General features: G+C 40.4%; 2 protein-coding genes across 4 annotated transcripts; both read right to left on the bottom strand.

Moving 5' to 3' along the window:
- Positions 1-84: 84 nt before the first annotated feature.
- Positions 85-9,953, bottom strand: ppardb (peroxisome proliferator-activated receptor delta b). The gene is made up of 8 exons (XM_034208892.1): positions 9,612-9,953; positions 6,551-6,925; positions 6,296-6,447; positions 6,055-6,193; positions 5,492-5,694; positions 4,544-4,750; positions 3,811-4,054; positions 85-2,131 (listed from the first exon to the last, which is right to left on the bottom strand). Exons 2-8 carry the CDS (start codon positions 6,864-6,866, stop codon positions 1,884-1,886), a joined length of 1,509 nt encoding a protein of 502 aa, XP_034064783.1. The 5' UTR covers positions 6,867-6,925; positions 9,612-9,953; the 3' UTR covers positions 85-1,883.
- A 910-nt stretch (positions 9,954-10,863) lies between these two features.
- On the bottom strand, positions 10,864-21,636 carry LOC117541739 (differentially expressed in FDCP 6 homolog). Of its 3 annotated transcripts, none has more exons than XM_034208888.1 (12): positions 21,435-21,530; positions 19,656-19,796; positions 19,363-19,548; positions 18,314-18,541; positions 18,083-18,229; positions 15,987-16,046; positions 15,757-15,865; positions 15,353-15,651; positions 15,100-15,266; positions 14,016-14,214; positions 12,125-12,215; positions 10,864-11,652 (listed from the first exon to the last, which is right to left on the bottom strand). In XM_034208888.1, exons 1-12 carry the CDS (start codon positions 21,528-21,530, stop codon positions 11,456-11,458), a joined length of 1,920 nt encoding a protein of 639 aa, XP_034064779.1. In that variant the 3' UTR covers positions 10,864-11,455. The 3 variants fall into 3 exon arrangements, with proteins under 3 accessions (XP_034064779.1, XP_034064780.1, XP_034064781.1); XM_034208890.1 differs by lacking the exon at positions 21,435-21,530 and adding an exon at positions 20,914-21,423 and having other exon boundaries at positions 11,456-11,652; XM_034208889.1 differs by lacking the exon at positions 15,987-16,046 and having other exon boundaries at positions 21,435-21,636.
- Positions 21,637-23,152: the final 1,516 nt, after the last annotated feature.

Raw genomic sequence — 23,152 nt, 5'->3', positions numbered from 1 at the left:
ATTCAAATAAAGTCTGAACTAAAGTATGGTACCCGGGTAAATACACTTTGTCGGTCTGATGATAAAAAATTGAGAAAATCAGTGTTAATATTTCTAATACAATTTATAAGTGAAATGTAACTAAACTAGTTCTGCAGATATGTTACATGTGACTATGAGGGTGAAACGTATTCAAGTCTTAACATGTTTTTGTGAGCAAATATGTCAATCCATCACTCAAAACAGGCATAGAGGTAGCTTACATAAACTTTTTGGTGTACTTTCTTATTTTATCCATCCACACCCTTTGCTAAATTGGCACACTGCACATTAGCAATTTCAGATTTCAAACAGGTACCAATAGCAAGAATTAAGGCAAACAAAATGTCAGAGATCAGATGAGACAGTGGGATGAAGTCACAGATCATACATTAGAGGTAGATAGGGATCAAGACAGATTAAGAGCACAGGGGGAAGATTTCTGAAGGTGACTTTGTGCACCAGTGCTGAGATACTTAAGTCCATTCAGAGTAAGTACAGTGAAAAAGTGTCCTAAAGAATGAGGGGAAGAAAAACGGTAGGAAACTTGTGAATCCTGTCAACAGTATCATAAGGCTTTCACACTTTGTAGCCCTCCCAACAAGAACTTTCCGATTGTACACAAAAAGAAAATTAATCCAGGACTGTGCTTATATCTTGTGTAGTACAGAAGTGACTTATGATACAAGAGCTGGATGTTGATTTCTAATTCATCATTCATTTTCCCAATAATGACATTGTGATACATTTTTATGCTGGCTTTAGGTCCATCCTGCTGAGGCGGGAAATCCTAATTCCTCATCAAGGAATTGTTGTTGGTATGCTCGACGATATATTTGGTACAATCTAAACTAAATAAACAGTCATGTAATATGAAATAACACACACACATAAAACATGATCATAATTCATGTTTTGCCCCTACAAATATGATCAACAATTACAAATAATTAGTAACATAATTACAAAGAATGGACTAAGAAAAACAAATTAAAATGGCAAATTCACGATCATTTGCATGTCAAAAGAAAGAAAAACATGCGGTCCCTTGTACTTAAGTGGGTAATGTATTTATAGTGTCAGTTTAGAGACTAAATCTGTGCAGCATAGTCCATAAGTTACCACTTGGGTAGATGGCTTTAAGACAAAACCTATATAACTTGGATCTCCACATTTATTGAAAAACGGTATTGCACAGAAAGCTGCTTTGAGAGAGCTCTATACACTGCTGGAGCCAGCCCAGTTTGTGTTCTATTAACCAAATGGCAAAATTGCGGTCATTGATGAGGATGATGATTATGTAAACAAAAACCGAATTGTGCATCTTCAGCTTTACCAAAAGTCTGAGAACAATCATTTCCAAAGACATTGGCATCATAAGAAACTCTTGCACAGTTCAAACTGTTTTCTATTTCAACTCTGCCATTGGTGTTAAGAACATTAAATGCTTTCCCTTCACAGACAAACACAGAGCCGAGGTGAGCGAGGAGGAGCTCTCTCCAGACGCTGCTCTGGGGTCAGCTTTGCTATTAGAATGTAACAGGAGCAGCCTCGGTGAGAAAACAAATCTTTCTCTCTGTTAAGTGACCGTTGTGGGAAACTAGGACTTGCAGCAAATGATTCCAGATGCTCATCTCACACACACACACACACACACATACATACGCACACACTGTGCTGAGGATAATGCTGACATTTAGAAGACATTGCTGATTGTGTTAGCCCTACTATGCGACGTTGCCTCTTCTGCACGTTTCAATCCATGCCGGTACGTGGAACAGTGCTTGTACTGAATGCAGTGTTGAATCATGAAAGTATATTCAGTCTGTAACAGTATTGCTAAAATGAGTCTGTGCTGGAGAACACTAATACATGTCTTTGTAGATCTCCTGTAGTAGGGGGTGCAGCGAGGTCTCAGACTCAGTCTTTTTGATCTTTTGGACAAGCTGAACGTTTTCAGTAACTAGTTGACGGAGGTCGGCCATCTTCTGCAGCAGCTTGGGGAAGAGGTAGGCTGAGTCAGAGTGGTTGGCTTGTAGGTGGAGGTCCAGGGCCTGGAGGATGTTGTCTTGACTCTGCTCCACCTGCTTCACGTTGATTAGCCCGGGACGATCTGGGAGAACAACAAGGGACTCTTTGTTATGAGTTACAATTGTCACTGATATTGATTATTGTGCTTTTACTTATGTCTTAATGTGTGCATATGTATAAATGTGTCTTTTGATTGTGTATCAGAGTACCCGTTAGCCGGTAATTACCGGACTATGACCGGTAAAATATGCTGAAGACCGGCAAATCTAAATCTCTTCGGTCAAAGTGTCCGGTCAAAATAATTTCCCTTTAGCGCAATACCGCTTCAGTTGCGCCACTTATGTGACAGACAAGAATAGTCAATTCTAATGTCTAACACGTAATGTGGAGAAAGAGATGTCCTGTATGGGTTGATTGTGCGTTGATCTGTTGGTAATGCCTCGGGGTTCCGGTGGGCATGTAAACAAATGCATAATGCTGCGCTATACTTTGCGGCCTCACCCAGTTGCATAGCGACACTTATTGTTTAGGTGTCTTTTAATAAGAAGGTAGTCCTATCATTAGCTAGAACTAGCTGGATCTGATCGATATGGACATAAACGCGAGTGAAGTCTAATCTGACGGGAGAGAGAGATCAGCTGCTGCTGACGAGTCGACACGCAGCTCTATGTTTAGTTTTACTGTCGGGTCACTCATTACTGGATCCGCGAGCTGCATGATACTGACAGGCTGTCAGGAGAGGACTCCGTTTATTATTCCAGTGTTATTGTAAGTTACAGTACACGTTTGAATAGTTAATCTACTATAATTAGTTTGTTTAATATCGAGTCATATCAATTTGTTTTAAAGCTCAATAAATAACAAAGAAGACCTTTGATCGGCACTTTTCAAATTTTGTCTGGCTGATTTAAACTTTAACGGACATGTTGACCGGTGAAAAAAATATTCTAACGGGAACTCTGTTGTGTGCGTGTATATGTGTGTATATATATATATATATATACACACACATTTGCATACATATTTATATATATGTTTGTTTTTGTATTCGGGATTGTTGGAAATGGTATTTCGATCTCTCCGTCTGTACACACAAACTGAAAGATTGACAATAAAGTTGACTTTGACTTGAAATCATAAAGCCAATCAATACGTGTTCAACTTCAACTTTAGATTTCCTGCTTTTTTTAAATGTTTCATTTATATTAAACTGAATGTATTTTTTGGACTGACAAAATAATATATTTAAACAAATGTAACTTGGGTACTAGAAACTGGGATGAACAGTTTCCACAATGTTATGAAAATATCCAGCCCGGTTTTTAGCATAATCTTTCAATGATATAATAGTAGAGATAATGCAGCCAGAACCCATTCCAAGCGGCATCAAATGGATTGATGGATTAAACATTGGAATGGATGGAATGGATTCAAACTGATTACATTGTGTTAAACCGAAAGTTCAAATAAAGTTTAACACTGCATAGATCTGATTATGGGGATATCTCTTTGATCAAATTGGACTCAGACACTTTACAGCACTCAAGCAAAGTGTGTTCATCCTGCATTGGTTCATAGGTGTCTCTCAACAGCCTGCAATCGCTTATGACTGGCAAACATTTCAGAGTTCTAGAAATACAATTGAAGATCTTTTTAAACTCTCTAGGGCCATTTCTTTTGAGGAAAATGGTTTCTTATGAAGACTGCAACAATATACATATACAAAACATTCTTGATACTTCAAACGGGCTTTAGTCTCACCTCCACAAAGAATGATGGCAGCAACAAACAGGGCCAGGTCGCTGTCATCCAGCTCCAGAGCATTAAACTTAACGGCAAACTCAAACTTGGGCTCCATGATCTCACTGAAGGGCTTCCTCAAGCTGCGCAGAAACTCCCTGGTCACAAAGCCTTTTCCATTTGCCACCAACAGTCCATCTTTGTTCATGAGAGAGGGCAACATGGCAAAAATAGCCTCGTGCACACCGTACTTCAGCAAAGTAACCTGCACACAGACAATTGTATATTAATGGCAACAATTCTCAACAAAAATACTCAATTTGGCAATGATTATCCTTTGAGTATTTAATCTGCTTTCTTCTATAAATATATCTCAGCAGTTTTGACCACTATGACAATAAAAATGTTGTATTGAAAAAGGCAAAATTCTTATGGATGGAAGCAGAATATGTTGTTATCTTAAATATCTTACCTTTAGACTAAACTACACACTTGATTTATTGTAAACGTTTGGATCACACAAGTCAGAAACAAACCTACGCAGCCACCACTCGAATAAAGTAGTTCAATACCAATAATATCAGTGTCATCTTATTTTTGAATTATTTTTTGTATAAATATTAATACTCATGCAAAAAAAAGAAGCTGTGCAGCACTTAGTTGATTAAGAATATACATTTCAACAATAGAAACTGTTACGCACCGCCCTACAAATCATTTTCCTATAGCGCACACAGAGCAGGCAGCGACTCACCTGGTCATTTAGGTAGAGGTCCGTAAACCCTGGAATGCTCTTGGCAAACTCTGTGAGCTCTCGCACCGTCTCCACCGTGGTGCACTGGCAGCGGTAGAACACATGGACCCCAATCTCCTTGGTCAGGGGGGCACCTGCAATCAACTGGCTCCATACCAAACCACTCTCAGCCTGCCAGAGCGTGTCCATGTCGTAGATCACAAACGGCTACACAGAGGACAAAAAAAATCAAATTACAAAACAAAAACATAAACGTCATCTGTACATTTCAAATACTTGGAGCTACATATACCATGACATGGACACGAGTAAGAGTGCTGCAGGAATGAGTCCTAAAACCCAGTAAGGAGTTTTTGCATTTCCTGTTACCTTGTCTCAAAGTTAATCAATAGGATTTTTAGTTAACACTTGTCAAGGGACTTTCACTTTTGTTCAGCGACATGACCCCATTTGTGAGCTTCTGTCTTAAAAAAAGGTGGTTGCTTACAAGTTGCTAAGTGGTTGTCAATAAACGTCATCACGGCGAACCAGGAAACTCATCAACACAGTGATGATAATAATAATAATACATTACATTTATATAGCGCTGTTCCTGGTGCTCAAAGCGCTAAAGTGATATAGTGGATATAGTGATGGTGACATTGAAGTCATGTGACAGAGGTGTAGTTCTTTAAGTGTTAATACTTTTACCCCGGCGTGCCATTAAGAAATTACATAAGCAGTGTTCTATTTATGTGTTCAAATCCAAAGTTTAAATGTGTTCTTACTTTTTTTAACGATATAGTGTGCGTAGATTAGTATAGTATTTTAAGTCACCAGCAGTTATAAATAAATGCAATAATTATTTCCTGTGACCCATTGATAATAATGTTTTACCTTTACTTTATATCTACATAGATTTATACATCTGTAAAACCAGAACTGAGCTGTTCTAAGACTATAACGTACTGAATTGCTGCTGGTTTTCCCCGACAGGATGCTGCGGGCCCTCTTCTTGGTCATGACGAGGTTCTTCTGGTAGGCTGCGTTGACTTGTTTGGCCAAAGTCTTCAGGTCTGATCCGCCTGGTTTGCTGAGGCTCACTTCATCTGCAAGCATGCCTGCCACCAGCTTCTTCCTCTCCGCTTCAGGCATGCGTCCATATCGGATCGCTGAACACACACACAAATGCTTTTTAGTTTCTTGAACAGATTCTTAGTTAACAAAATGCTCCCAGAGAAACTAGAGTATAAAATATTCAATGGTGTGTTTTGACACAGACGTGTTTTGTTGTATAAGCGTTTATCAATGCAAATTGGTTATAGGTTCACATGCACTGAGCTTGAAAACAACTTTCTACACCCCCGAAACAGACAAAATAAAACGTGAAAAGATTCAATAAGAATACATTTGAATAAATGAGCAGATTACATTTCCAAGTCTTTGATTTGTACATTTCTTTTTGCTATAACACTTTATATTAACATGTCCTTGTTTATAGAATAATTAGCTAATTTTTGTTTTCCTCTCACCATCATGGGACATTCCCAAAGACAGGCACTTCTGGAAGCGACAATATTGGCACTTGTTACGATTCTTTTTCTGAATCCTGCAGGAACGCTCACAGCGATCATATTCCAGTTTCATCCGCACAGTTCTCCGGAAAAAACCCTGAGTTTGAAACAAAGCAACCGGTTCAGCAAATCATATTGGACAAGACAAAACTGCTGTTATTGAACTTTGTATTGTCACTTATCTATTCTGCAATATTACCTTGCAACCCTCACAGGCATGCACACCATAATGAAAGCCGGAGGCCTTGTCCCCGCAGACCTTACACTCCACGCTGATCCCAGACCCTGTGCTGTCTTCTTGGCCGAGACGTAGCTGTTCTGACAGCGAGGGCGACGAGGTATGGGACAGGTCTGCATGGAGAGAAATGCATGAATATTAAGGCTTTGTCCTCTCCTTATGTCAAGTTCCATTTATTTTACAGAGGGCAGGTCATGGGATTTTGAAAAGTCTTACCTGTGTAGTTGGATGCGGCACTGCTGTTTTGCTTGCTGCGTTTGTTCTCCTGATCCGGACAATCTTTTTTCTTCTGGTCCCCTTTCAGGCCTTTAGAAGGAGAAACTACATCCCTCTCCTTCTTGTCCTCCTCATCTTCCCTTTCCCTGGCCTTTAACTCTTGCATGTCTATCGGCTCCGAGACACTTTTCCCCCCACAGCTGTCTGAACCTCCAGACTCTCCCTCCATAGGTGACCACCTGCCATCGGCCGTGTCCTGCAGGGATTTGGACTTGCGATGGCCATTCACCCTCTCGTGCTGCTCTCTACCTTCCATGGTTACTGTTTAAGCTGACTCAGCGGGTCCCCTCCTGTCACGTTGCCATCATAGTTCCACTATTGAAAAATAGAATAAATAGGCAACATTAAAATCAACAATGTATGCTTAAAATGAGGATTACATTCAGAGCAAGAACAATCACGCCATCACTGTTAGTCGACACATCATATATAGATCCAGCATGGGAGTGGTTAACTGTCCTACTTCAGTGAATACTCTCTCACCAAATGGGAGCGTTAAGCTTGTTGTAACATGTTACATGGCCAAATGTTCCCATTATGTCCCTTTTTCATCAAATCACACTGGTTAAAATGAATTTACAAAGTGTGGCTATTTACTTTTAGTGTAACTGAAATAAATGGTCCCACTGATCTTCCACAGTGTGTTTATTTAGGCATCGCTTTCCGAGTCAATCCATACTACTGGTTGTGTTTGAGCAGCAAGGGAATATCCTTGATAGTAATAGGCTTATGACATGATATACACACGCTGTGTAGGCATGCCTGGATTATCCACCAGCCAAGTGGAACAGACAAGCAGTGACCTCAGACCATTAACAGCCAACAATTTAGTTTGAAAACAAACTTGCAACTCGGGCTGCAACTAAGTACTTTCATTATTGATTGATCTGCTGAATATTTTCTAGATTAATTGTTTGGTCTCAAATGTCAGAAGGTCCATCCCAGTTACTCTTAGTCAAAGGTGATGTCATTAAAAGTATTGTTCTTTCAGTCGGTATTAATTAAATATTGCACATCAAGTTTTTGCTCACATGTGGTTTGCTACATAACAATCTGGGTCAGCGACCTTTGTGGGCAAGGTACAATATTCTGGGCTCAGGGCTTCCTTTTTTCTTACACTGCTCCTAAAGAAACTAAATTGTTGTCAAATGATCTGTTTTTTGGAGACAAATAATTTGTATTATGTGGTTAGTAACTATTAGTTGGCGTTCACGAAAAGTTATTTATTAGCATTAATGTTGACAACAAGTCTAGGTAAAGAGGCAATGTTTTAGTGGTCTTATGGCGCGTTTCCACTGCAGCGGGTAGCCCCGTTTAAGCGTCCTTAACCGTCCTCAAGCGGCCAGGCCGGTTTTTGGTGGCGTTTCCATATAGCCTAGTACCGGCCAGCGGGTACTTTTTCCCTCTTTTTCCGGCCTCATAAAATCGTGGTTCCCTCAGACCAGAGCCAGGGCTGAACTAGTGACGTCAACACTCTCGACTGCTGATTGGTCAGAGAGAATCGTCACAAGATTGCGCGCGAGTTCATCCCTAGCGTCGCATATATATCTAGAAGCAAGCTTGCTGCATTTTTATACACAGCATTTTGTAAACGGAGGAGCTACAAAAATGGCTACTTCTAAGAAAAGCACACCGTGGTCGACCGAGGAGGTGACGACGTTCCTACATCTCATTGGGGATGATCAAATCCAGCGGGAGCTCGACGGAACAACGAGAAATGTGAACAAAAACAAAGCCGATCGCTCCGCCTACACTGCGTTGCTACCCCAGGTCCTAAACTGTAATGGAAATGCCTCACGGCCTGGGCCGGCCAGCGAGGCAGCCCGAGGCCAGAGCGAGGACGCTTAGGGACGCTTAAACGGGGCTACCCCGCTGCAGTGGAAACGCGCCATTAGTGAATGTATAAGTGCAGCATTATCTCTGGGTCAGCAATGAGATGTAAGCAATGTAAACATTATATAAACCTCTTGTAAATATGCTCTAAATAAGGACATACAATACATCCCATTTGAACACATTCCCAACACTGGAAACGAGACCTCCGGAGGAGCATTTGAATGCAGCATATGTGAAAGCGACTGCTAACACCCAACTCTTAATTAATTTCAAAGAGGTTACAATTTTACATTAAATAAAAATGCAGGCCAATAATCAAATAAGAGCCCCAAATTAATGAGCATAAAGGGCCTACAACTCTCGAGTCCTAACAGCTAGATATAGGGAATAATGTAGGCTATGCTTAAAAACAGTGTGTTCTTTACTATCTTAAAAAGTCAACTTTGGGAGACATCTGTATTATTGTTTGCCTTAGATCGGGTAGATAAGGCAGGGTGCACACAGTGTACTTGGTGGGTGCTTAAGGGGACCGGTGGATGCACTATGTACACACTGAGCAGTGTTGATCGCTGGTGGAGGGCGGCAGTAAGGGACAGGGCTTGGGGGTTAAATATTTGCCCCGCGGCCCCCTAGTGGATTAATCCGTCCATGTAGTTAGTAGATGTGCCCTGACAAACACACAGCCTCTATTTATTACAACAGTTGTATTAATGTTTTCCGACTTAATATTATTATTACAATATGTCCCATAGCAGGACAGAGTCCGAACTGTGTTAAGGTGTATGCAACAGGTCCGGACACCTCAGACCGGGACTGTTAAGACTCGTCGTCCCACAGACAACCTGTCACACTAGTTCTGGGAAATATCTGGCAACAGCCCTGTTAATGACAGGACTGTAACTGGATACACACATTAAAAGAATGAAAGACGGCAAAGTTATCAACACGGTTGCCGTCAAGCGTTTTTATTTAGAATAAGTATATATATATATAACAGCTTTAGGTTGTCAGTCGGCCGTCGAAGAGAGTCGGCACGGCTAGCTCACTTAGCTAGTTAGCTGCTAACCTTGAATGCTGACTACTACTAGCTGTTAGCGTGGCTGACCCACATTCCCGTGAGTGGCTTTAAATAACGTTAGCATGCTTGCCAAGTTAGCTTACTTACCTCTCCCAATAGTGCTGCTGGTTGAGAAGACTTTCACGCTACGTGGAGTTACCTAACAGGCCGAAAATAAAATGTGAGCGAAAGCAGTCCCGTCCAGGATCGATCGGCTGTTGACAAGTGATATGAAGTCCAGGCTAGCAGCAGGAGCTAACGTCAGTCTGCTAACTCAAACTTAGATTGACTCAGGCCTTCATGTGGCTGACAAACCGCTGAGCAGAAAAACACTTTGGACACTTTTGCTTACTAGCATATCACATGCAGATAAGCATAGTGAACTGATAATCCCTCCCCGACTCTCTCGTTGTTGTTCCTAGCTTTGCTTTGCTTCACTCCCCCCCTCTCCTCCTCCTCCATCGTCACATGCCAGGACACACGCAAACACACACATTCGGACACAGTAGATCCAACAAACCGCTTTCTGGGGAGTCAAGGTCTGAAACATGTGTTAACACTAATATGCACTGTTGTTTCTGTAAAATGGGCATGGGCATTTTTTATTTGGTTTTAATCATATCTGCAGGATTACATCTTCCAGCAAGTGTGTTTTTTTCTAAATGATGAAAAAATGACTTCACTTTATTTATATCATGATTAATATATAGGACAAACATTTCTTAATCCAATAGTTTTTTTATTTAAAAAACGTGTTAAAAAGTCTCCTCCTGTCTATAGATAAACGTTTCCAATACTTTTTTTGTTTTTGTTATGCATTTATTGTCTGTATTTATTTCATGATTTACATGTTACTCTTGTGAAATCCTCTTAAAACTGCATAATATAATTGTTTCAAGCTAAGTGTAAATTGGACACTAAAAAAGAAAATTCTGTAATTACCAATCCATGAAACTATTAGACCTAAAGTGTATAAAGAATGAGATTTTTGAAAGCAGTTATTGAGTTAAGAATGCTTCCAGCCTACATGCAGTTTGCTCTGTTTGTCAGAGGATGTCTCTGTTCACTCCTGTATAGATACAGTATATGGCCTACTCATACCCAAACGCTTTTTCAGTGGGAGCAGTCAGCGATGACACATTTTGACACTGAAAAAATGACTGACACAAATTCAAACTCAAGCGGACGTGCAGTTTGCAAATTCAGCAGTGTGGGTTTCATCTTGTTCCATAGTGTGGCCTTGGTAAAACAAATGAAACCATTTCAAACATATAAATATGATTTATTTAAGATTTTCATAGTATAAATATTGTATCAATTGAGATTTTATTTATTTCAACAGTAAAGATACAGCCAGAAATCAGGTTAAGGAATCAATTCACTCTTTTATTTACAATTATGTTAACCGACAACAGAAACAGGAAGTTCAATGAGAGCTGCTCTCTCTCTCACTCTTTCCTGTTTATCAGGAGTGATATTCATCGACTGAAAACTCTAATACTGATCCAACTTTTTGCGTAAAAAAGTCAAGCTGCCTTCCACTCCAAAAAAATCCACATTTAAAAATGAAATGTTGTTATGTGTCTATATTACAGAGTTAAACAGATGAGCTTCCTTGTATTGTATGTAAGTATTAGCCTTTAAACTTCACAACTTAATTAGTTATTTCAGGATCTTGCTTACAGCTCATGTTTTTTGCACTGAGGTATGGTTTATGTCCCGAACAGGCCTCACACAGGCTGCATTCAAAGAATTAGTTGCTTATGCAAATGCATCTTCTTGCTAAAATGTTAAAAAAGGGTTCCTTTCTGTGATATGAAGTCAGTAAATTCAACATTTAATAGGAACAGTAGTACTTTTGGTAGTTAATTCAGTTTTAAGTGCAGATGTTTCACTGTTTTAATCTCGTACCATCCTTTTCAGAAACCTACGTAGCCTCTGAATTCATGTTTTTATGGGATGTCCATGTCTCCATTTGAGGCATGGGAGTGCCGTTTCTCTAGATCACATCCAGCACTGTTGTCAACGTTTTCTTTGCTCTCCTCATTCTGATCCTCTGATCCTGATTTCCTCCTGATACGCAGCCCGGGATCTCTCTGTGTCGGGATCTGGAAGCTTGCGAAGGAACTTCCCAACGATGGTCTCTTTTCTAAAAACAGCACAAACAAATTGCTTCAGAAAATACAGTAAATGTTTACCGCAGGCAAGTGAAGTCAGGCATAGTGGTCTGGATTTGAGGACGCTGAATTAGAAGAGGAATTCTCTGAATAAAAAGAAGGACATTTCAGGAAGTACAGTATGGCAATGACAACAAAACAAAGGGAAAATATCATTTTTTCATCATGTTCTACACATTGTTTTCCACCATTTAGATTCTCATCTTTCTGCACCCTTCTGCAATTGTACAATTTGTAGTATAATGTAATATTTGGACGCCAGGAAAATAGCATTTATTACCAGAAACACCTGAATTTAAAACAGCTAAGTGGAACTCAATCATAATTCTGTTTCCAAATGATTTACTGTAAATCCCTAAGGTTTGAACTTCATCTGCTGGTGTGAAAGTTGGATAATTAAGCTGCTTGTTGGTCATGTCACCCATTGCACCATGGGACACGTACCGCCTGGTCCGATGGGTCGCATCAGTCTGTTCATCTGGACGTTCCAGTGTTTGACGTTGGTGCTCGCCTGGCGGAGTTTCTTCTGGGCAGCCTGTCACAGAAAAAGAGCAGCTTATTAAAATGCACAATACCTGCAAGCAATAATTAACTAAACTGCTGTTAGCATTAGCAGCATATATAACTGATTTATAAATATCAGCTATTGGAATCATTTAGCTTTAAGGACACAATGTTCTCTCACGTTAAAGAAAAACATATTGACAGAATACAAGGTGTTTAAAATACTGGCTCTCTTAAGTGAGATAAGCAGAAAGATGTAGCTACCGATACCATCGTCAAGTACAATTCATAAAATGAGTCATATAAAGTCTCCAAAGACTATAATTATGTCTGATTGGACTTTCAAATCATTTAATGGTTTTGAAGGACAGACAAGAGAGCAGCTGCTGCTGTTGGTTCAATGTTTTACTCAAGTATCAAACCAGATCCTAAACAAGCTATATTCCCTCTAAGATAGATCATTAACTTAAATGTACACTGAACAAAAATATAAACGCAACACTTTTGTTTTTGCTCCCATTTTTCATGAGATGAACTCAAAGATCTAAAAAAAATTCTATATACACAAAATAACCATTTCTCTCAAATATTGTTCACAAATCTGAAAAAATCTGTGATAGTGAGCACTTCTCCTTTGCCCAGATAATCCATCCCACCTCACAGGTGTGGCATATCAAGATGCTGATTAGACAGCATGATTATTGCACAGGTGTGCCTTAGGCTGGCCACAATAAAAGGCCACTCTAAAATGTTCAGTTTTATCACACAGCACAATGCCACAGATGTCGCAAGTTTTGAGGGAGCGTGCAATTGGCATGCTGACAGCAGGAATGTCCACCAGAGCTGTTGCCTGTGAATTGAATGTTCATTTCTCTACCATAAGCCGTCTCCAAAGGCGTTTCAGAGAATTTGGCAGTACATCCAACCGGCCTCACAACCGCAGACCACGTGTAACCACACCAGCCCAGGACCTCCACATCCAGCATGTTCACCTCCAAGATCGTCTGAGACCAGCCACTCGGACAGCTGCTGCAACAATCGGTTTGCATAACCAAAGAATTTCTGCACAAACTGTCAGAAACCGTCTCAGTGAAGCTCATCTGCATGCTCGTCGTCCTCATCGGGGTCTCGACCTGACTTCGGTTCGTCGTCGTAACCGACTTGAGTGGGCAAATGCTCACATTCGATGGCGTCTGGCACGTTGGAGAGGTGTTCTCTTCACGGATGAATCCCGGTTTTCACTGTTCAGGGCAGATGGCAGACAGCGTGTGTGGCGTCGTGTGGGTGAGCGGTTTTCTGATGTCAATGTTGTGAATCGAGTGGCCCATGGTAGTGGTGGGGTTATGGTATGGGCAGGCGTATGTTATGGACGACGAACACAGGTCACTCGATTCACAACATTACCCTAACCCTAACTCTAACCCTACCCCTCACACCAGATACTGACTGGTTTTCGGACCCCCCCAGACCCCCCCAATAAAGCAAAAATGCACGTTTCAGAGTGGCCTTTTATTGTGGCCAGCCTAAGGCACACCTGTGCAATAATCATGCTGTCTAATCAGCATCTTGATATGCCACACCTGTGAGGTGGGATGGATTATCTGGGCAAAGGAGAAGTGCTCACTATCACAGATTTTTTCAGATTTGTGAACAATATTTGAGAGAAATGGTTATTTTGTGTATATAGAAAATGTTTTAGATTTTTGAGTTCATCTCATGAAAAATGGGAGCAAAAACAAAAGTGTTGCGTTTATATTTTTGTTCAGTGTAGTTTTGATATTTGGTTGATTTTATTATTAACCTCTAAGGGTTTTTATTTTTGTATTCTTACCACGACATCCTGGTCCACTTTGTGCCGGTTGGCCCGCACCTCTTCCAGCTGCCTCTGAGCCTCATCCAGGGACCGGGACTTAACCTCCATTTCCTGTCTCAGCTCCTGCTTCTCCCTCTGGGTCTTCAGGATGTACTCCTCCTGTTCCTCCTGCAGGCACATCAGGGCCTTCATTTTCTCTTCCTCCTCGGCCAGTAACCTGGAAACAACAGAGGACACAAACAATAACATTATTGTACACAAGACAGTGTGAAGCATTAACAATCAAAGACGACTGATATAGAGGACAGAAACTGCCAGAATATAAACAAAAATAATTGAAGTGTCAACAAATAAAAAAACATGCCATTAACTGATGTGATAACAGTTAAATTAAATGTAGGCATTCATTCATTAATATCTTTGGTGTATTTATTCATTTTGAAATGTATTTATTTCTGTATTTTTCCATTTGTATTCTTTCCCACTATTTTATTTCCACAGACTAATTTTGTTCTGTATTATTTTCTTTATGCATTTCTTTATTATGCAAATGAGGGGTCTGTCATTCAAAGTGGGCAGTGCATTCAACTGTACACTCATCGTTGATTGATTGACATCATAGTGCAAAGCTCAACTAAACATTTGATTAATAATTTGATGCCAACATTTTTATTGTAAATAATATAGGATAAATGACATTATTGACATTGATGATATTATTTCACTCATTAAGGTACATATTTATAAATGTTCTGTGGTAGCACCATTCCTTGATGCACAGAGAGCCTGCTGCAAGCTGTTTGCAGATTCGTGGGATCATCAGAAACTTTTACTTGAAAACTTTGAGATAGCACAAAAACAGTGATACAATAGATCTGACTGATAGCAGCGTTAAACAACTTCCTCTGCCGGCAGTTCAACTTCCTCAGGAACATAACGCAACATAATCTCCTTCAACAGCTGAGCTTAAAACCTGCTGTCGGCACACAACACCTCCCTCTTACAAGTGACTGATGATTGTTTACAAGCTGTTAACCTAAACAAATGACTTCTTATTGTGCTGAGAAAGAGTGTGTTAGTGTCGCTAAATATAACACTCAACCCTGCTTGAGCGTAGCGGAAGACCTCCTCATCCCGCCTGGCCTTGATCTCCAGCTGCAGCGCCTCCTCCAGACGCTTCTGCATCTCCTCCAGCTCCTGGATCCTCTTCCTCTGCCTCTCGGCCTCCTCCTCCTTCAGAACCATCTCAGCCTGCATACTGACCCGAGCCTTGACACGCACAGCAAGAAGCAAAGTAATAAAAACTCACATAAATTTGCTTCTGATTTCAAAATATTTTTGTTCTCCACACTCACCTCCTCGGCCTCCTTTAGCTGGACCTCCAGGGCCCGCTGCATCTGTTCGTGCTGCTGCCGCCTCCGCTGCTCGTCCTGCTCCAGGAGGGCCTGAGCCTGCTTTTGCGCCTCCTTGAGGAGATCTAGCTCGACCAGCCCCCGCTCCCGCTCTTCCTGCAGGGCCCGCAGCCTCTGCAGCTCCTCCTCTTTGGCGTGGCATCTCTTGTCCCGCTGCTCCCGCTGTTCACGCCGCTTCAACTTCAAATCTTTGTGGAGGGACGTTTTCCCCTCCACATGCAGCCTGATAGCTGTTTGAATAGCTGTGAAGAAGATCATGTTTAATGTCTCTATAGGAAGAGGAAGCTTTTCAGAATGATCCATGAGCTATCAGGGATTAGTATCAGATAATATGAGTTCTGTCTGACCTGTAGTCCACTCCTGTCTCTGTTTGGTGTCGGATGCGCTCATCTCATAAGTCTTGGAGAGTGTTTTTAGACAGAACATGCACCTCTTCCCATCCCGGTCTGGTAGCACCTGTTTGACAAAAAAAACATTGATTCCAATTAATATAATATCCCTTCTTCATTTCTCTTTTAACATTTGTTGTGACCATTTCTTAAACAAACAGTTGTTAGTAGAAAAATGGTAAACTCACAGGGAAAAGGGCGTTTTTGATCCATTCTGAAGGACCAAACACTATTTCATCACCTACTACCTATAATAAAGCATGGTTTTAGAATGAATGCTTGTTTAGCAGAACTTGACCTGGTTTGACATAACTCAGGCTGCTACTGTGTGACATTGATGAGCTAATAATTAACTTGGTGGTCATGTCAGAGGCCCAGGTAACAATCCCTTATTTCATTATAGTGAGGATAGTTATCTGTAGTTCAGTTGGGATTTTTGACGAAATAATAATTGAGACAACTTTCATAATTTTTTTTTTTTGTTATGTTAAAGGTGGGGTAGGTAATTTTGGAGAAACCAGCTCCAGTGCGCTAGAATTTGAAAATACACAGCCAGAACAAATCTGCCACTTCCTTACAGAGCCCCTCCTCCAACACACACGAATGCGCACATGACCAATGAGGGCATGAGATAAGTTTGCGCACAGATGGAAGGCTGACAGGCAGGTAGGTCATCCAGTTAATTTAGCCGGGCCGGCTAAAATGATTGGTCGTGCTTTTTACAGTACTACGGCTTCCACATGATGACATTTTTTATGGATTTTTTGTCAAAGCACTTAAGATATTCATTGCTATCGGGATGTTAAGAGCATTCCATGGAATATAACAAAAAGTGTATCTCGAGCCGGTTTCTCAAACTTACCTACCCCACCTTTAAGTGAAAGGGGGAGGTTTGGAATGTTCTCCTTGGTAAAGGAAAGGTGGTTAAATGTTTTGCAAGGGAGAATGGGGACCTTAGCGGAAGACTGTCACATCACTTGTCAATATTCTACCGCACCTCCCTCCTTCACTTTAATCAGAATCTTAAAAGAAAGCATTATGATAACTGAAGTTATGAATAAATTGTTTATAAAATAAGTCAACATGATGAAGGGGAACATGTGTATAAAGGTGTCTGTGGCTCAAGAGAGAGAGAGCTGCCTGAAATCTGATAATTGGTTAGAGCGGAGGAAGTGAGGTTACCAGACCTCTGTAGCACGCTACCTGTCTCTGCATGACACTACTACACAACAAAATCTACGACAAAATGTTTGCAGTCAAGTTGCAGTGTGGTTTAGGTAGGTTAAAACACCAAAGAGAATATTTAGATTAAAAAGCATAACAAATCTTTGTTTTTCAGATCTAAATGAATGGAGAAATTTAGTGAAGTTTAAATTGGAGTACTTCATTTGAAATACTTTTTACACTTTAAAGATGGGGTAGGTAATTTTGGAGAAACCAGCTCCAGTGCGCTAGAATTTGAAAATACACAGCCAGAACAAATCTGCCACTTCCTTACAGAGCCCCTCCTCCAACACACACGAATGCGCACATGACCAATGAGGGCATGAGATAAGTTTGCGCACAGATGGAAGGCTGACAGGCAGGTAGGTCATCCAGTTAATTTAGCCGGGCCGGCTAAAATGATTGGTCGTGCTTTTTACAGTACTACGGCTTCCACATGATGACATTTTTTATGGATTTTTTGTCAAAGCACTTAAGATATTCATTGCTATCGGGATGTTAAGAGCATTCCATGGAATATAACAAAAAGTGTATCTCGAGCCGGTTTCTCAAACTTACCTACCCCACCTTTAAGTTAAATATGTCAAAGTTGTACATTACTTTAAGATATAGTAAAGAATGTATTGCAGTCCATCTCATAATTTAGAAAAGCTTTCAAATACAATAGCCCTTTTTTTATTAAACTGAAACATACAATTCTGCCTTCTGGTCTACTGACTGTGAGCAGTGTGAGCAACAAGTTATTTATTTGAATCATTTTCTTACATGCTGAAGCCATAACATTTAACAGTTATTTACAAGAAGGATGTGGAAAGTTCTAAAAATAAAACAGTAAACCATCTTGTGGTCACTTGCACCCTCATCTTGCAACACTTCTCACCCTCTGGCTTAAAAAAATGATATTTCACTCACATGTACAAAGAAAGCCAAGGAGCAGTATGTATCTCTTTTCTGGATACACTAACCCTAACCCTAACAATGAATGCAGTACTCAAGAAGCCTGAGTTAACCAGTGTTGACAATGTTTAGCCTTGAAAGAGGATCCCCTCCAGCTGCTTACCTCCACACAGCAGTTCCCATCCAGGACTATGTTTCCCTGGCAGTCCTTGCGGTCCTCCCCGGTGTAGTAGGACAAGCTGCTCGGCCTCAAAGTGAACCAGCGCTCCTTCCAGTTTCTCCTCAGCTGGCCTTTCTTCCACAGATAACCCTGCACCCCGACACACATATACTGTCTGTAAGCAACATAATGCAGAGCACGAACCCAAACACAGACATCTGATAGGTCTCCTACCTCTTTGAGGACATCACCAACTATCTCCCTGTAAACTTCCTCTATGGCCATACTGGTTATGCTCTTATCGATTCCTCTGGTTAACTTTCCCGAGTTCATCATCTCCAGAAAAACCCACACAGTGATGCCGGTCTGCTGCACTGAGTCCTGGGAGAAGAAGTCTTCTAATTCAACACAGTTGAATTCGATACTCATAGACATGCATATCTTCTTGAGGAGGTACTCCACCTGGAGAGGAAAAGAAACCAAAGGTCTCGAGAGTGAGAATTATGTTGGCTCATTTAAATTACCTGTCCTCACTGTATAACAGCCTGAGAGCTATTCATGCTATTCGTTCAATAGCAGATAAGAGCAGTCTGGTTTTACGTTAAGTGTAGTGTCAAATATTCAACATAAACACAACATTACAAATCACATCCAACATTGACCTCTCTTAAGGGTAACTTTTACTCATGTTTATTCTTAGCTAAATGTTCTTCAGCAATAGTATTTACGACACTGCACCACAGATTTGTTTGCACAGTGGTTGGTGTTTGTAGCACATACTAAAATAAACTGGATAATCTTTTCTTAAACTCATGATAGAAACTACTTGAAATGGAGGGTTTTGTCTTGGCAGCGACAGTGAAAAACACACGACAGGAAACCAAAACGACATGCAAGTGAGAAACAAGCCCACACTGCTGCATAAAAAGAGCGCCGCGTTCCATGAGGCAAAACACAAAGTTTCAGGCAGGGTGTATTTAGTGGTTGTAAAAGACCCAACAACACTTTTAGGAAAAAGATGACTGACTCCATTCTCTGAATTGTACTCAAAAACAAAGCACGATAACTTGAGAGTATCTAATTGGCTAGATTTAGAAACAATTGTCACTATCATTAAAATGTAGCCACCATCGCCTGACGATGATGAAGATGTGCATATTTGTTTTTGTATACAGTCTTAAACAATTAAATACTCTTTACAGACCAAAAATGCTTCTTTAAAAAACATATTATTTAAAGTGTTTGTTTTGTGATTCTTTAAATCTTATTCCAGTTGAACCTACCTCATCAGGAACCATAACCAAAGGGTACTTGTCCTCAGAGAGAAAATTAAAAAGGCACCAAAGCCGAAAAGCATCCCTCTCTGGCAGAACTGTGCTGCTGGTTTTGTCCGTCTGGTAGTTCTTCTTTGCCGTAAGAGTCCAACAGAGTTCATCTACGTTTTCCTTAGTAAAAGAGCCTTCAATAACCTACAACAACAACAACATGCAGAGATTAAAAAGACTATAACAGCAGCCTTGACTACAAAGCTTAGCAATTTAACAAAACATGGAAAATGTAGCTGTGTTTTTGACACCTTATCCAAGATGTATTTGTTGAGGTAAGGCATGTAACCCTGACTGGAAACGGGACCGTCATCATCATCCCTGAAGTGATCCTCCAAAGCGACAGGGTCATGTGGGATACACAAGACTGTGCACAGATTGTGGGACAGCACCTGGAAAATAACAATATACAGGGGGGGGGTGATTTTAAGGACAACACACTGCAGCAAGGAGATGCAGAGCTAATCAGATACAAATTGATATGCTTTTAATGCCATGTATGTGGATATTACAATATTTCCAAAACGACAGTACATTCCACAATGTAAATCTGGCTGGGATAAAACATGTGTGGTAAAAACCCTCAGATAATTCAGGGAGACCATGGACATTTGATCTTTAAGGAACTGAAATGTTTCCTTTCTGCTGCATCGTATTTCTAAAAATACTTTTGAATGCACCCATAAGTGCAAAGAAAAAGGTCGGGTGCCTGGAGTGAGACACTTTATGAATCAATGTTTGAACTGCCAAAAAGAAAACCTTTATCTGGTTTCATCAAATGAAATTAGAAATGTTGCAGCAGCTTCCTTTCATACACTTAGTGCTGCACAAAGTGCTTAACAGGGGACTGACAAACTAAGTAGAAACACAATAAAACAATAGAGACTTGTGATATAGAATCTAGACATAAGATTGAAAAATGGTCATAGAAAATATAAAAGTCAAGTAAAATAAAGAAATTATAAAATAGTAAAATCCCCCCCAAAAAGGAATTCAATATAAATGAGACATGTTGAAAAGTCAGAAGATAAGTTATAAATAACAACAACGAACAAAATCAGGGTAGTTTTTTCAACCTTTACTAAGATACATTTCCATAAGTGAGAGCGTGCAACATCTTGAGATATCAGTTGCATTTAATCAGGCAACCAGTCACTGCGCGTTGAGCCATAACCGCATCCTGTCTCTAGTCTCCAGCGCAGTACAGCATCTGTAAGTTTTGAGGCCACGGCATGCAACCTGCTAGCTTCTGAGTGCTTTGAAAGAACATGGTGCCTGTACACAGGCTGCATGCATGAGGGGGATAAGCCATGTCATGAGGCTGACTAGCTGTGAGCCAGCAGCGGCTGGAAATGGAGTCTGACCCACAGCAAGACCAAGAAGTGACATAACAATGACACCAACAAAATACAGAGACTTCATTGACGCCCTGCAGCGAGGGGACAACAATAACCAACATGTTTCCACTTTGTCCTTGCGCTCACTGTAACAATGTTCTTTTATACATACTCGGTGTATTCAACTTGCTGTTCTCTGGTCAGGTCCAGTGCAAGAGGACCCTTTGCACTACAGGCTGGTACATGGAGGCCCAGTGAAAGCACAGCTTGGAGATGAGGGCTCCCATTCATATACAGACTGAGAGCAAACTGTTACTCTGGTGCTCCACTGGCCAGACAGAGGTGCATATTGTGCCCTCTTTCAGCAGGGAGAGCATTTTACTCAAAATATAGAGAACAAATGTGTTCCTTGTTGGACAGGATTAAAACGCTCTAAATATTGACGGTTATAAGTAGTATCAGGTTGGGTACACACTTAGTTCCTGAAGCACAGAAACAAAAGTAACAAACAACATTTGCATTTGTGACATTTAGTTTGCTAAGCACTTCAAATATGTTCACCTCAACCTCCTCAGAGTAAGCCCACGTGATGGAGTACAAACTGAGGTAGGAAATTAGGTAGCCGACAGAAAAAGGGAGTGAATTTATAGAGACAAAATGTATAATATTTCAGGTAGAAGACCCCACACTCACCTTCAGCTGAGACTTGGACACCTTACCGCTCTTCTCCAGATCCAGGGCTGTGAAACCGTACCAGATGGACTTTAGCAGCTCAGACCGCAGGTCCATGTCTGCAGCAGTTACTTTCTGGTTTCCTCCTCTACGGCTCTTCTTCTTCCCTCTGCTGTTGACACAGGGCCTCTGGTTTGACAGGCAGACACCCACACTGTGTTGCTGCTGTCAGAAGGGCATTGTGCCTGGCTGGGCTGCAGGCAGCGACCCCTGCAGGCCGCTCACCCTCAGTGAGGGAGAGGGAGGGTCTGATCGTTTACTACATGATCTGTGATCCTGCCTTCCAATGTTGAAAGAAGTATAAAGGGCCTTTAAAGAAGAAATATTATAACAAAGAATAATTATTATCAAGTCCAAGTACTTGGTACATACTAGTATACTTTAGTGTATTTCAAACAGATGTATTATCTTTATAGTTTAATGCTATTTTAGTAGGCAATGTTCTTTATCATTGACTTTTATTGATGTGTAATCAGCACGTTCATGATGTATAAAGTTGGTCCAAGTGGAGATCATTTTTGACAAGCTGCTTATATGTATGGTAGCCTACTCTCGTTTAAAACAAGTTATCATGTTTTATCATAAACATATATATCTTGTTCTGATAAAAATATGATTAAAGTAAATAAATGCTCCTTATATATGAAGTAGTATTAATCAATCAATCAATCAATCAATCAATCAATCAATGTTTATTTATATAGCCCAATATCACAAATGTAACATTTGTCTCAGTGGACTTCACAGTTTGTACAGAATATCAGTATGACAATACGACACCCTCTGTCCTTAGACCCTCACATCGTACAAGGAAAAACTTCCGGAGAAAACCCACAGTTTAAAGGGGAAAATGGGAGAAAGCTCAGGGAGAGCAACAGAGGAGGGATCCCTCTCCCAGGACGGACAGACGTGCAATAGATGCCGTGTATTAATAAATACTCAATACTTTCAAATTGCAATAAGGTACAGTACAGAGTACTACTACTACTACTACTACTACTTGAGTCAATATGTAGCCTACTACTTACCACCTCTGTTGACTTCAGGGACTGGATATACTAGAAATTAAAACATTGAACATTAAACATTGGAATTCTCTAGGAGGCGTGGTAAGTCGAAATGTGAAAATAAATGGTGACGCTAGTTTTGTTTTTTCTTAAACTGTTGGTCCATTGTTAGCTCTCTGAGTCAGTTTATTTATGACGAATGAGCCTTTAGCTGTTAGCTTCAGGACTAGCTAAAACAAAGCTACGCCTAAAAGTTAACATTAATTGTTTATTGAGTCTTTTACATTTGTTTACATACAAACTGCAAGAGTAACTCACCTGCTAGCCCTTTAACGTCAGCCTGATGTCACCTCATCTCACCATTTGTCAAGGGATTCAAATAAATAATGCAGTCATTAAATAAGTGAGAGGTAACCATAATCCAATGTCTACTAACTCTTATATCAGACTGCTGCTAACTCCAAAGATGGCACGACAAACGCTGACCTCTAGAGACCCTTTGAGAGTAAACTAACTGCGGTGTAGTCGTGTATCTTTAGTATTGATAGTTAGATTTGTTTGGGTTTGGAAATAATCACAATACAAATAAATGATCAACACATGAACCAGATGCACTGAGTTAATTTGTGTTTGTAGTAAACTCTAATTTACAACACCTTGAAATATAAATAA

This window comes from Gymnodraco acuticeps, unplaced genomic scaffold (assembly GCF_902827175.1).
Source record: "Gymnodraco acuticeps unplaced genomic scaffold, fGymAcu1.1, whole genome shotgun sequence".
Lineage (NCBI taxonomy): Eukaryota > Metazoa > Chordata > Actinopteri > Perciformes > Bathydraconidae > Gymnodraco > Gymnodraco acuticeps.
Note: the sequence above shows the minus strand (reverse complement) of the source record. Positions and strands in the feature narration are given on the sequence as shown.

Bases quoted from the DNA above. Each gene is read 5' to 3' on its own strand.
- ppardb (XM_034208892.1), bottom strand. From the start codon at position 6,866: ATGGAAGGTAGAGAGCAGCACGAGAGGGTGAATGGCCATCGCAAGTCC. The intron at 4,055-4,543 runs GTGAGTCGCTGC...GTCTGTGTGCAG, and splicing joins ACCTCTACCTAAATGACCAG to GTTACTTTGCTGAAGTACGG. The intron at 2,132-3,810 runs GTGAGACTAAAG...TTGTTCTCCCAG, and splicing joins TGCCATCATTCTTTGTGGAG to ATCGTCCCGGGCTAATCAAC.
- LOC117541739 (XM_034208888.1), bottom strand. From the start codon at position 21,530: ATGGACCTGCGGTCTGAGCTGCTAAAGTCCATCTGGTACGGTTTCACA. The intron at 18,230-18,313 runs GTAGGAGACCTA...GTCGGGGTGCAG, and splicing joins TTGGTGATGTCCTCAAAGAG to GGTTATCTGTGGAAGAAAGG. The intron at 14,215-15,099 runs GTTGAGTGTTAT...TGTTGTTTCCAG, and splicing joins TTCCGCTACGCTCAAGCAGG to GTTACTGGCCGAGGAGGAAG.